Below are 15465 nucleotides of genomic sequence, written 5' to 3'. Positions count from 1 at the left end.
CTCTCTCACACACACACACAATAACAGAACACGTCAGAATGTTGGGCCTCAGGGAACAGTGGCGCAGTAAGAGAGGCCTTTCAGGGGATGGGACCAAAGGGCTGTAAATTTTGTTTGATGACCCTAATGGGCTGAAATGGAGAACACTAAAGTGGAGCTTAGAGGCATATGGAGAGCAGAAGGAGGAGAGGGAAGCAGGAGTATGCACGCTCAGAGAGTTGTTTTTTAGTTGTACCTTTTAGAATACAGCTTATACAGATGAAGTATGGTCAGATGCACACTGTGCAGCGTCTGCACGGTCATAGTCTTAACATAACAATTAGCATGCAGGAATTACTGCTAAAGTACCTTTAGGACAAGGCTAACAATGACAATTTTGTACTTTTAACAACTACTTGTGTGGTTTTAAAAGAATTATCTGGACAACTGTTGGATGGACATGAAATTTGGACATCTAGTGCCATCACTGAAAAATTTTCAAATTTATCCAGTACTTTGGTTTATTTGGTTTTATTAAAAAATATTACATTCCCATCAGCCTAAACTGAACCATTGTGTATTGCCAATTATTAAATCTTTACATGCAGACCTAAGATGGTTAACATGCTAAACATTATACCTGCTAAACATCAGCATGCTATTTTGTCATTGTGAGCAGGTTAGCGTTCAGCTCAAAGCCATAGGAACAGTGGTGCTTCGAGCTAAATGCTATCAGCCTCACAGAGCCGTTAGGGTGGCTGTGGGCTCTTAATCTTGTTTTATTAGATCGTACACAAAAGGTGAAAAGAGAGAAACTGAAGTGTGTGTCCCTGATCCTGGTACAATGATGTTATCTGATAGCCGTTTTTTGGGGCATTTTACTTGGATAGTGACAGTAGAGAGTGAAAGGAAAGGGGGAGAGGGGATGAAATGAAGAAAATGTTAAGGACTCAGCCTTGATATGTGGTGTGTGCTTTACCCAGTGAGCCAAGGTGACCCACAAAAAAAACAAAACATAGATTTTTTAATGGGTAGAGTACAGGTATGCATTGCCCAGCAACAACTGTATTTGTATCTGTGTGGCACTGAGGTGATTTTAAATTAGTATTTATGGTATGGTATTCTAATATGTGCCAAGAACTACTCTTTAGACCATCACACCAAAAACAATCTTTGCCTTGGACAGAAGACAGCAGGCAATGGTTCATGCTGTTTACTCCAAAGTTTGACTTTACCACCAATGTTTGAGAGCTAAACAAATGTTGCCATTGGAAGATAGCTGGAGGTAGGGCTGGGTATCAAATGAAGAATAAAGTGGTACCATACACATTTTTTGAATTAGTACAATTATTATAGATGGGGGTCTCAGGTTTCCCATTTGGTTACAGGCATTTGTTAAAGCCAAATACAAATGAGCATGCTGTGATTGCATTATCAGAAAGAATGATATGGCCAAATGTTACTCATAAATTATCAGCTGAACCTGGCTTTCATTCATAACATCTGAAATATTAGAACAATAGTCAGTCTTAATACTGTATCTTCAGTGAAACCCAGACCTTGGTGGAAGGTTGGCTGGGTATAACAAGCACCAAACACGGTGCCCCAGCTGAAAACAAAGGCCCTTTCTCTCTCTCCTATCCCAGGCCACAGTCAGGCAGCCAGCCCTGGTTGATAAGCTGACACTAGATCTCCTCTGGTCAACACCGTCCCCTCAGCTTATCTCCCCACCAGTCTGTGACATATCTCTATGAATGCCAGCCCAGGACATACTTAGTTGGAGTACTATGACGCGTTGGCCAGTCAGTAAGGAGCCAATAGCTGTCAAACACTCTTGACTAAACAAAGACATTCCCAAAAATGAAATATCCCAATATGATATTATATTTTAGGGAAAACCTCTTGTTCATTGTGTGTGTTGTATTTAATGTACTTCTCAGGGGTTAAAAATGGAAAAGTCAACTTACAGCACTGGCGAGCTTATGAAGCTAGCTATATAATGTCTTCTGTGGGTCTGGAGAGAGCTTTCTGAAGTGAAGGAAAATGGTTAATGGACAGCACTTATAAAGCATTTCTCTACCTTAGTGGACAAAATGGTTTACAATTTGCTTTTCGTTCAACCATTCACACATGCCAATGGTGGGAGGAATTTAGGGTTCATTGTCGAAACTCCAGCTAGCTAGCTACAGTCGTGTGCGTAGACTCCATTACTATGCTGTAATCCCCGAACACAAGTTCAAATCAATTTGAAGGATGTTGGAGGATGTAACCTTACAAGGCAGCAGGACTCACAAGATATAAAATTCCAAGATTACGTGACATGACATCTTGCCAGGCTTCTTTCTGTGTTTGTGGCTGGTGCAGTGGTACTGGAGCAATCAGCTTCCTTTGAGTAAGTACTGGCAGCTACAGGGGTGTGCTGTGGTGTCCTGTGACGCAGCAAGAAGACACTGTCCGTTAAACAACAATGGCAGCAACCATAGAGGTTAGCATAGATGTTGCCAGCATCGGTAACATCCACTTTAAAATTAAACAACTTTAAAGATACAGGGTAGACCCTGCATAGCATGCATCTGAGTAGTTATCTTGTCAAACAAACCTCTGATAATCTCAGTAACTCTTTGTATCACATGCCAAGACAATGTTTACTCTCGCTGTCTTTCTGTCGGCTCTGTAGTAGCAGGCTGAAGCAAGCAAGAACACTGTGCCTATGTAATGTGTTTGTTCATGCCTTTGTATCCTAACAACACAGTGAGCGGAGACAGTGCGAGCTTTGGCCCACCCAATCTAATCTATATGTGAACAATGACAGTCAGGGTATCGAGTGGTTTAGTCTGTGTCAGTATGCATGGCTGCAGGCTGATGAACAGTCAGAGCAATTTTGCAGGCTCCCATAAAGCTCCTGTCACGATAACTCATTATTTGTTACTTACTTCAATTTAAAGCTTTTATGGTCATGTGTATGTGCTTTAGCAGTTTTCAAACCCTCAGGCCCCTGAAAGCCAAATTATAAAATGGTATGTATAATGGAAAACTGCCCTCTACCTAATGTATATTAAGTACACCATATGGCCAAAATAATGCAGACACCCTGTCCACCTACTTTTGCATAATTTTTATCCTTGGCTGCTTTTCATGGTTTGGGTTCCTTGGTTCCAATGAGGGGAAATCTTAATGCTACATCATAAAATGATATTTAAGACAACAAAAGGTGCTTCCAACATTGTAGCAAACGTTTGTGTTTGACCCTTTCCTGATTCAATATGACAATGCCGCTGTTCACAAAGCCAGGCCCATAAAGAAATGGTTTTCCCAGTTTGCTGTGGGAGAATTGACATGATCTGAATACAGCCCTGACCTCAACCCCATCCACCTTTGGGATGAACTAGAACATAAACCAAAACCCGACATCAGGGTTGGACCTTACTAATGCCCATGTTTGACAATCACATGTAGGTATAATTCTAGGGTGGCTATGTAGTGTAGTTCTTCAACAGTGCTATTTTGGTCTAAACATTGCTGATCATTTGACATGTGGTTGTAAGAGAAGAAGATATTCAAGGAGTAGCCATTTGTGTTGAAATGATTAGTCAATTCATTTATTAGTTGATAGACATAATTAAATGAGAGCAGTCTGGTAATTGAAGTGTTTCTGTCTTTATAAACATTTGCATTCCAAATGTAACTATTTAACATCTTTTGAGAATGTTTGTTAGACAGAACAAGCAATTTGAAGACCTCACTTTTGGAAACATTTGCAGACTCAATCACTATTAATGATTGATTAACAATCATTGGTTGCATCCCTATAGTTGCCGTGATCTGACAATACATTGGGTAAATTTGTTGACTTGTCAACAAATCATAAATTCATACAAATATCACACTGAACTGAATGGATTGGCTAATGCACTGAAGTAATAGAGATTTAGAAGACAGAAGTTTTTTTTTAATGAGCTTAACCTTCACAACAGCCATTGGTCCAACTTGCAGGGACTTGAAACTCTCTAATCCATCACACTGTCACATGGCCTTGTTTTATTATCTCCTCAGTTAGCCATTTGTGTGGTAATGCAGTTAAAATACTTACTTAAGGAGGTTGCAATTTATCATCTACATCTAATAATATACAGCACAACCATATCAGTTCCATTAAAAGAAGTAGTTATAAGTTCAACTTTTCTGCAACTCTCAAACATTTATGGGAAAACACAGTAAATTACAATTAGGGCAAATGTTGGCAGGGCACACATGGACTCGATTAATGGTTATAACAAACCATTGTGTCCTTCCAACAGGTCTCCTCAGGAGTCTGTCTAATGTGTAGCTGACAGATCCTCTGTTATGAGCAATGAGAAGTCTATGGAAGCCTCACAGCCTGACACAAAGTGCCACAGGCAAGTGCGCTTTCATCAACACACACATGCACACACGCAGACAATGAACACTTGGTTCTACAAAGGGCTAATCAAATGGCAAGGTCCGTAAATCTAACCAAGACACAGGTATGCAGACGTTCTCAGACTGGCTCAGTCTTGCAAGCAGCAGTAGGCAGTTTGGCCTGGAAAAATGTATGACTGGTCTGATGTTTCAGGAATAAGGACCAGGCAGATAATGAAAAACTGTAAAAGAAAAGCAAATCATCTTCTATGATTAGTAAACTGTGGCGAAATGTTGCAAACATTGCCAAGGACCTTGAAAAAAACACAAGGAAACCAGCAACAGTAGCCAACAGTGAAGATACAAACAGCCAGATGAGCTGTGTGTGTGTGTGTGTGTGTGTGTTTCTTCCTTTTAATCCCAGCAACACTGTCTGAGGGGACGTGGAGAAGGCACAGACCTAATCTGTCAAAAAATTTGTGTGTTCATCTACACATCTACACGATTTGTAATGTGCAGGCGAGTGAGCGTGTGACTTTCTATTGTGACTCAGTGCTGTTCAGTAGCTCAGCAGGTTGAGCGCAGTATTAACACCATTATGGCTGGGGACTTTATTCCCAGCAGGACCACCCATGTTAGAAATGCCACAGTTGCTTGGGATCAAAGTGTCTACCAAATCACCAGTGGTGGTCCTGGGATATAAGATCATGAAGTATGTTGGAGGGACAAAAGAAAGACCTTGACATTGTTAAACAATACAATTTGCTTGGCAACCTCTAGCTCCCTGTCTAATAGAACAACATATGGCAAGTGTCTATATTGCCAAAGCAAGCTTCTTCTCATGTTCACACTAGATAGTCTAAGAAAAATAAACTGGTGTCTTTCTCCTAGCCTGGGAACCGGACAAATCTGCAAGCTCATGTTTTATTGGCTCTGGCAGATATATATGGTCATCCTCCCATTCAGACAGATTACCACCCATCCTGGATTTGGTCGGGCCAATCACAACCATTTATCTAATACTGGATTGGCTTGATACGATGACTGTACAGAGGAGTGCGACATTATTGGCCGTTGAAACATTTTCAACCAACCAACAACCAAGAACTATTTCTGTTAAATCCACTATCACCTCTGTATTAAACGGATGGTATATTTTCTCGAAAAGAAAAACAAACAACTGCACGTAAAGATATCTTCGCCGTACTTCTGACAGGATTTGGTAAATTTAATTTACTAACTATGCTACATCACACATTTCATAACTCTGATTGGTTGTAGGTCTACCCAAAAGCATAATTTACAGATACACTTAGCTAAATCTGTTGAACAATCTATTTAAAAAGCCTATAGGGCCACTAACTGTCCCTGAAAGTCATGACTGTGATATGTTATGCATACACTAGAGACAGTGTCTATTATTTAGCAGGGACACAAATAATTACTTAGGAGAGCCAACTGCAGATGTGGTGTATCAGATCTCTCTGTAAGAACGAGAAGCCGTTATGCTGCTAGCTACTAGTGAGCTACCCATTATCGGATCACAAATGGGCTTCCCTTAACTACATTCAGCATGCATGTAGACATCATTTCTAACAATGTAAAATAGCACGATCGATGTCCTATGATAATCACGTATCTCCAAATTTTAAGCAACAATGTGACGATGCATTTTTAAAATTTAATCCAGTTGATTTCTTAATGGTTTTATTAGCCTAAGCATTCGGAGAATGTTCTCAACTGATAAAGTTTTATGGAATTGTTAATTTGGTTGGAAAAAATGAAAATCATCCAGTCTGGAGACCGTTATCAAGAGAAGAGAGAAACAGAACACATAACTGCAATGCAAAGCAAAACATTACTTGAATGTAATGTAATGTTTAATATAAAGGATTAACACTAATCATTCTGACACTGGTTCACAGTTGATTCAAAACTAAAACAGGTGCAACCTTGATCTTTAAACATCAGAGTCAAATCTCCAAAAGCCACAAATTGCAAGTATGTTCATCACACAAACATCCATCCTCAGGGAAGAGAAACGTCCTAATTCCGGTAAAATCAGTAAAAGCATTGCCACATTGTGTTACACAATGGTTTGCAGAGCATTACACACCCTACTTTACATCAGTGTAGAACAAAAGCAAAGGGAACATTTACATATGCAACATCTGTACAAGGTTACACCAGGCAGTACCTTTCCTTTCCATCTCCCTTGACCTTGCACGTGCAGTCCATCTAAATCCAGCAACAGGCATCCAAGCAGCAAGTACCATCCAACATGGCAGAGCATGACTGCAGGAGACACTGCAGGTCTGTCTGCACTTCAACTCTGTTCACATTGTACCCACAGGCAGACCTCTGCACAGGAGGCTGATCCAGCTCCCAGCAGACACACCCACACACCTACTGGATACACACCCTTCCACTAGTACCAACCATACACCTTGTACAAACAATGCATCTAATCTGGCATGTGTAGGAGACTGTAGACCAGCCCATTGGCCCGAATGCTGAGATAGAGTAAGATATGAGAAAATGTACAGGGGAAAAGACAACTGTAATCTAGTGTATGTGGGACAATTAAAATTTCAAAACAACCCAAAGTATTTTACATAAGAAATACATTTAATCACTTTCAACCGCAAAAAGTCAGAATGCATCGGATGTTATAGCACATTAAATCCTTAACATCAAAAGTGTTTGCCAGCACTCAGCTAACCAAACTAGATTGAGGGTGAGAGTGAACATCTGATCGTGGCGAGCTATTGGCACAACACGCTAACCGCAACATCATGGGCAACTAAAAATCTGCTAGAGTGAATAACTGCTCATTCCAGCTGAGGGGAGCAGAACGAAGGAAAACAGGGATGATGTGAGGGAATCCCTACTGCTTTCACACGTGGATGCATTCTGGTTGGAGCGAGACTGCATGCACACAATTAGACCTAAAAGCAAAAAAAAAAAAAAAAAGAATCTCTGGAGGGGGAAGCCGCAGTGCCCAAATTCAGTGAAACAACCACAGTTGAGAGAGCATCTGAAGGGAAATATTCACAGAGGACCGTCTGAGGTTGGCTTGATTTAAACGGTGTCAACACAGAAAGGAGACCTCCTCTGCATGAAAGCCGAGAACAGTGGGGCAACTCCCTGTCACCGGAAGCATTACTTCATGTCTATGAGGAACAAAAGGAGAGGTGGTCTAGCGTAAACAGCAATATAAATAAACGAGAGCAGAGGGAGGTTGATTCGGGGTGAACAGAACCTCTGTGGGTGCTTTAAAACTGCAGGGCAGATGTGCGGAGGGAAATCAATGATCACTTTTTAATTCTAAACAACTTCCCGGCACATCTTTAGTCCTCTCGCTACATAATGGCTTCCAGAGATGCCTGCTGTCTGAAAACGTAATCCTTGTTGCATGTTAGGAGCGGGACCTGCAGTGGAGAGGGTTAGCGCTGGGAAGAATCAGAAAGGAGAGTGATTGCAAGTTGCTGATGTAGCACTCTTATGACAACGTCCCATCACCTAGCATTTAACCACAGCTGATTTATCTTCACAGCAGAGATACCCTGTACTAAATTACAGTTTTGGAGAGGTAAATTATTAGTTGGAGCATGTCGGGGCTTCTCGCATTGAGAAAATCGTTTCACGTCTTGGACAAAAAGAAAGAAACAACCAGGACAAGAACCCTTCCCTTTCTTTATTTTTTCCATCTTCTTCTTTCCAAATCCTCGATCTCCTCCTCCTTCTCTTTCAAAGAGCATCCCCTCTTTCAACAATCTACTTCCTCTTGCACTCCAGGATTTGAAGGCCTCCTGGCTTTTCAGTTATGAACCTCGCCAAGCAGATGAAAAGTTACTGCTCAATCTATGGTGCAGTGCGTGAAAAAGAAAATCTTGACAGTGTGCAGAAATGTCCTGTTGATTTAAAAACAAAGACAGAATTCAGATACTCTTTCACTTTTTTATGGCAAACATAAAGCATATTTCCTCGTCATTGTGTTTTAATTTAACAAAATAGTGCTCAATGTGTTGTGTGCCATTTAGTCTTTGATCCATCATGCAGCTCAGAGGAAACCCCAGAAAAACATGTTTAACTCCAGAATCCATCCCACCAGATGGATTGTGGGGCTTGTTTTAATATGAGTCTTGTCTTTGTTATACTGTCTTGGGAAACAAGAGCTCTGTATCCCACTGTCTCCCTTCTGCTGCTGCTCTGACGTGTTTGTGTTGCAGTGTGTCATCCTCCTGCAATGCCAACAGTTTGAGCTCCAAGCGTGAACAGACCTCAAACTGTTTCATGAGACAATTAATTTATTGTGTTGACCCTTTAAAAATAGCTCAGTTAAGTCCTTACAGAGCTGAAAAAAAATATTATGACGACTTCAATGTGAGGGCTCATGTGGCTCTAATCTTATTTTCTCTAAATATATATTATATTCCTCTAAACTATTTATTATTCATGTAATTCATATTCTCCTGTCACAATTTATTTCATTGTTTTTTAACTTTTTCCCTAAAGCAGACGTTTTCAAACTGTGTGGGAGAGTTGAAGGGGTAGAAGATGCTAATTCTAACACCAGAACTTTAAGTTTTCCTCAGTATCAGAGTGGTCCAGCTGAACCAGTCTGTCCATCCATAGGATGGTCAAACTTTGAAAACTCCTTTAAAGCGACTTAGGTTTGAAAGCTTTCGTTTCTTATTATCTCTGATGCACCACCAATGAACATGACATTAAAAAAAACAACAAAAAACATGAAGCTGGGAGTGAACTGTCCCAGACGGTATCTCGCTCTCTTTCAGCACTGTAATTATGGGAACATTACATTATATCACAGTATCATCAACACAGCTTAAATGATTTACTTTTCGTCTCTGATATGATCATAAAGCATGACACACACTAATCACAGAGCTGAGCATACACAGTAACTGTAGGAAGGCCCTGAGAGAACTGTAACTATCCTGTCACCAGAGCCATCATCCTGGAGCCAAACAGGATTTACATTTTGCACGCTGGCAGCATGCCGTAGGAAATCACAAATAAAAATGAAGACCCGACATGGGTCACTTGTCTGCTGGGCCTTATTGGAGCTTCTTGGCTGACTGCATAGGATATCTTGAATCTGTAAGTTGAGGAGGTCTGTCAGCACATCTACCTGCTCTCTTTGTTGCTAGGAAACCGGGCAGATCTGTCTGTGTTGCACAACCTCACAACATTTAGAGGAGAGCAAGAGCAGAATTAAGTGAGCAGTATTGAGATCAATAAAGGAATGTGACGTTTTCTGGGATAAGGAGATGTTATTTTTGGCCAACGATGTGAACATGACAGGAATGTAACTTACAGACCCACTGATTCTGGCTTTCACAGTTAAGGCATGATATCAGCTCTTTGTCCACACACTGGTGCACAATTTGCACTGGTTCAGCTCTCCTGACAGGCAGATGATACAATATCCAGAGTTCATGGATGACATCCATAATGGTACTTATAGGAGGAGCTCAAGTCCCCCTAGCTTTTTGGACGAGAGGTAAAAGCTGGCTAACCTTTCTGTCTGACTCTCTCTACATACCAGCTGGATGACTCTGACCTGGCCCCTGACCTCAGATTCTGTTAGCTGCTGCCTCTGGCCAAGTACGCAGCATGGCCAGAAAGTGAGAGAATTAAATTCTGCAGCTCCCCTCAGCTTCTCAGTTTTAGCGTCTTTCAGCCTATTGTTTTGGTTTTCCACTCCTCAGCTGTACTGGACCTAGCAGCAGAAGGCAGGCATTCGCTTTGAAGTTGGTGGACCAAAACAGAACGAGAGCACTGGACTTACATTTTTTACAGATGGGCAGAAACACGACTCCAAATGAAGCTTAACTTACACTGTGCTTGCTTGATGTGTAAATATGCCAATGATGAATGCAGGTTTGAGGTGTACATCAGGAGTTTCATATGTTTGGTATAAGGAAATGACACAAGACTTTAGATCTAATGGGTAATTTGTTAATGACGACAGCCGCTTTAAAATAAAAAAAATGGTTAAACAAAATTCAAGCCTTATTAATGCTTAAGCTTTGCTAGGAAATGAAAATTCCACCTAGGGTAAAGTTATTTAATAGGCACCTTTTGCCAGACTTTACATAGAATACCATGGACCCTGGTGGATTGACAGAGTTATGGAAAACTTAACATTTTAAGATGTGGTTTAAAATGTCAAAATTATGGATCATTTTTTTCCACCTTTTTGTTTTGGTCTTGGCTTGCCAGTAAAAACCCGTTGTTTGACAAGTTTTATGAAAGAGGCCTCTCTGGAGAACCAAGTGGAAACTGTTGGTTGTGATAGTATATGGAACAAGGAATATTGTGACCACAGGTGTGTGTGTGTGTGTGTGTGTCTCTCTCTCTCTCTCTCTCTCTGACAGATGCAGCTTTAGGGATCAAGTGTACGGTGTTTTAACTATTTATAAAACTAAAAGCCCTCAGACAAATTGGATTCACTCTGCTGGTGACATTCGACGCAGGAAAAACAATCAAACACAAGCTTTGTCATGCTCCATCTCACCCTCTCTTTCTGACACACATGCATACTATATATGCAAGGAAATCCACATAATGTACACACCTACACACACCATTTAGGAGACTAAAAACTTTCAGATCTAGAGCGGATGTGCTGATTACTATGGAGCACACCAGGAAGGCAATAGACAATAATCAGTTGATTATTTTTTCCAATTACTGTCAGTAAGTCAGACAGTTTATAAAATGCAAGAAAATAATAAAAAAGGCCTCAGATGTTCTCAGAGTGCAGACTGATGTCCTGACATTACTTGTCTTGTTCAACCAAAAGTAAGTGATTCCATTCACAATCAAATAAATAAAAGAAAAGAAGCAAGTATTTACATTTGGGAAGCTGAGAGCAATAAATGTTTGGCATTTTGGTTTGATAAATAGCAAAAGATACAAATAAGTGCTAAGATTTACAAGTAATTCTGACGAATATAGGGCATTTCGATTATGAGGGTTCAAAGCCATCAACATACGCTGAAGTTCATAGCTCTGGCTTCGTAATCACATGTTTAGTTAAGGTCCCTGACCTGCAGGAGTGTTTAACATCTTAGTGCACGTTGGTGAAGCTGTAGATGAACTGGGCGAGTACCACGTCTCTAAAGAGAGCACCTGTCAAGGGAGCCAGTGGCCCCCAGACAGGACATGCATCAAAGTCAGGAAACCCCAAAAACGTAGCCCCACAGTCAGAAATGTTATGCTTCAAAGACGACAGCAGCAGACCTTAGCGAAAAAGAAATAGATCTTGTTAATGTAGTAGTGTTGTTTTTTTGTTTTTTTCAATGTGCAGATTCTGAGGAGAGCCAGAGACAGGACGGCTGTACCTCCACAGGTCTCGTCTGTGTGGATTTAATGAGAAACAGGCTGTATGGAAACTGTGTTCAACATCACTCCCTAATTCACCCTTTGACTATTTCCTATGTGATGAGCTGCAATTAACAATTATTTTGACCATAAAACTGCTGACTATTTTATTGAGTTCGTCATTTGGTCTATAAAATGTCAGAACATGCCCATCACAAAGTTTCACAAGTGACAAGGTAAATGTCTTGTTTTGTCTCACAAGCACTATAAAACTAGCCTGGGAACCAGACCAGACCAATCTGCCGAGCTCATGATGTCATCTACTCTGGCAGATTAATTTGCATTTGTGAATTAGTGTGACACAGCTCAATTTACTATGATAAGGCAGCAGACATTCACAGTCGAGAAGCTGCAAACATTGAATGTTTGACATTTCTAAGGGAATGGTTCGACGTTTTGAGCAATGTAATGCTTAGTTGCTTTCTTGCAGAAAGTTAGATGAGCAGATTAATAGAACTACAGTATGAAATCTGTACCATGAATATGTACTTGGAGCCAGCAGCTGGTTAGCTTAGCTTAGCATAAAGATAGGCACAAAGGAAGCAGGAGGAGACAGCTGACTAGCCTCTGTCCAAAGATAACTAAATATGCTTAACAGCAACTCCAAAACTCACCAATTACCACAAATCTTTTGTCTGATCAACGCAAAAACCAAGTTGAACCAGTTAAACAGACAGAGACAAGAGACATATAAAGAGACAGTTAAGACACAGAGACACACAGAGACACAATAAATACCAGAAAAACAGAAACAGATGAACGGAGGGAGACAGATAATGAGAAGGAGATGCAGCCTGCTGAAGAGATTTCAGTTACTATTAAGATATATCTGGTGCAGCTGATCCTGCAAACATTCTCTACAACACAAAACAGCAGGAGAGGTTTTCGTCGTCTGCATCATCACAAAGGCATGCCAATGCCATCCTGATGGGAGAAGCACAGTACCTGATGGGGCTGGCATGGCACGGTATGGTCTGCTGTGTTTTACTCCTGGCTCCTCCTGGCTGTACACTACTGTATACCGTAAAGAGAACCAGATCCTCGCTGATTTTTTCCTGCATTTGGCATTGACATGAAAATGTAAATTCAAACCAGCTTTGCTTTTCGTTTGTTTCCAAGCGCACAGTCTTTGCTTTATTTCCATTTCAAACATGTGCCGATTCCAGAAACATGGTTTATTCTGCAAGTGCCAGTATAAACACCTGTATGTATTTCAGGAACCGTTATTTTGTTTAGTCGGGGTGTTAGACTACAGTGTGTGCAGTCATAACAAAACAGATTTCTGAATGTATAAGCTAGCTCATTGTGGATTCAGATGTACTGATAAGTTTAAAATATGCATCATCACGAACACAAGTTTAAAGTGTGGAGTGGAAACTAATGGGCTAACAATTATAGAAAAAAATACAGGTGGATTTGAAAGGACAGGCAGAAAGGTGGGAAGCTGGGCAGACACTATTTGACTATTAAAAGTATGACTAAGCAGCATTACTTTGAACAGAAAGCAACAGAATTTTGACATGATATAGTAGGGTAAACACAGGTAAACAGCCCAATCAGTCATAAGCCTGTTGCGCTTACCACCTCTGAAAACAAATCCCTGGTAGAAACCCAGGAAAAGTCACAGGAGGCTTGTTGGCAACCAAAAACGGGAACCTCAAAAAGCTTTTATTTAGTAAGCAAGAGTCCCTTTTCACAGCAGCCATTTTGACATTAAATAGTAGGATGAACACAAGTGTTAGCAACAACACTAATTCAAACTCCATTCCATTTAGTGTAGCACAGTCTTTCCAGTGAGCCAACATGCACAATAGCAGCACCCTGACTCTGTTTGACCTGAATGAAATGGAACCTTAAATAGTACCCTAACACCTGTGTTTACTCTACCATTTCATGTCATAATGGCTGCTGTGAACAGGGTCTATATGGTCTGTCTGTTCGCAGTGAAGAGCAGTTTTATTTATATCCCAGCACAAGGTGTGATCAGTTGCCAACTCTCCAATGGTAGGTAATAATTATCTCAGACTGCAAAGTAACTAGTAACTCAAGTTATCAAATAGTTCTAGTGGAGTAAAAAGTACAGTAATTGTGTACATTTACATCAAAAAATGGTTCTAGTTATAGAACTTGGAGAAAAAAATTGTGGAGAAAATACAGACAATTTACTGATCATACATCCTGTAAACAAGTGAACCAAAAAAGCAGTGGTTGTGTTGCAAAAGATAAATTATTTATTTGTATTGTTTTTGTCAGATTTTTTCCACATTCTTTTAATATTCAAAGTAACAACACCAATAAATTCCCCTTATTTTCAATGAGAAAATGAAGCCCAAGCTATAATTAATCAAAACAGATTTTAAGCTTCAGCAACCAAATGAACCCTTTTCAAGCCACAACAAAGACCAGTGAGCAGACACACACTGATGGACCAGAGCTCAGACAGGTCAGGCACACAGGCGTCTCACAGGACACACTCTCTCTCTCTCTCTCTCTCACACACATGCACACACACACACCTACACACACACACACACACAAACACGAAAAGTGGACCAGTCAGTTGAGAACAAGAGGTGGGACGGCTGGTTGGTGCCTCTGACGCCTGAGGCTCTGCACCGCAGCACTAATTAATGACAGACGATGGACTGGTGGTTAGAGACAGAGATTGATGAAAAAAAAAGAAGCCAGTAAAAACCAGACCGATGGTTGGTATATACGTCTGTAGCTGCCTGCCTGTCCAAAGCTGGATCTAACCCCACAGTCTCCTAACTACAAGTCCAGGACGCAGCTGTGAAACCAGGCAACTGCGTGTTTTTTTGTGTTGGACTTTGTTTGCTTACCTAAATGAATTGGAATTTCAACACAACTTTAAAGAACACTGCCGTTTATATCCTACTTACAGTTCTACCAAAGCCCAAAAATGACTTGTCCTCAGGATTCCCCAGCAGGTCCTCCAGGTCATTCGAGGACAGGAGTATATTCTGTGTGGAAACAGAAGGGACAATTTCTAAATTCAAAAACCACAAACAAACACAGTTCGGGGCTAAAACCGATGAACAACCAAACACTCACACAGTTATTAAATTCACCAGACCGGATCAAAGCCACAGGAGTCAGTGCAGTTTTTGTTTTAAATCCTCTGATGATCTTTTATCATGCTCCATAGTATATAATAGGTTCTGCTGTCAAAGTATTAACTGCAGGAGTCGGAGTGTCTGGGCTGTGGGCTTCAAAAGACATGTGGCTTCACCTTAAACACCTCAGTGACATGTCAGAGGCTTGCGGTTTACAAAGGAACAATAATAAGAAATGACATGACTCCATGATTGCCAGTGTGTGTAATAACACACATTATATGACCAGATTTCTTTTCTCCTTCATCTTTCCTCACCTCCAGGGCATTGTTGGTGCGTGGGGAGCGAGGAGGCTTGGGGGCGGTCTCACCACAGCGGGGCGGGTGGTGACTGCAGTGTTGCTGGGCTGCGTCTGGGGTGCCCATGAGGAAGGTCAGCTGTCGGAGATGACCCTGCAGAGACAGAAACATTAAATACAATGAGAGAGGAAATCTACACAAATGACCTTCATGTAGAAACCTTTTTAAATGTAACCGTCTCTTGATATACAGAACAGGTAACTACACCGATCAGCCATTCCATTATGACCACTTACCGGTGAAGTGAATAACACTGATTA

At 40.9% G+C, this 15465-nt stretch overlaps 1 protein-coding gene across 1 annotated transcript in view; it reads right to left on the bottom strand.

The window, feature by feature from the left end:
- si:ch211-196i2.1 (collagen alpha-1(I) chain) overlaps nt 1-15465 on the bottom strand; it is a 103036-nt gene that overhangs the window by 49320 nt on the left and 38251 nt on the right. Inside the window, exons 5-6 of the mRNA XM_035668265.1 lie at nt 15164-15298; nt 14673-14753 (exon numbers count right to left, since the gene is read on the bottom strand). Of these exons, the coding sequence (XP_035524158.1) occupies nt 14673-14753; nt 15164-15298 (216 nt within the window). The remainder of the gene's footprint in view (nt 1-14672; nt 14754-15163; nt 15299-15465) is intronic.

Source organism: Morone saxatilis, unplaced genomic scaffold (genome assembly GCF_004916995.1).
Source record: "Morone saxatilis isolate NCDOM2014 unplaced genomic scaffold, NCSU_SB_2.0 Contig21, whole genome shotgun sequence".
Lineage (NCBI taxonomy): Eukaryota > Metazoa > Chordata > Actinopteri > Moronidae > Morone > Morone saxatilis.
Note: the sequence above shows the minus strand (reverse complement) of the source record. Positions and strands in the feature narration are given on the sequence as shown.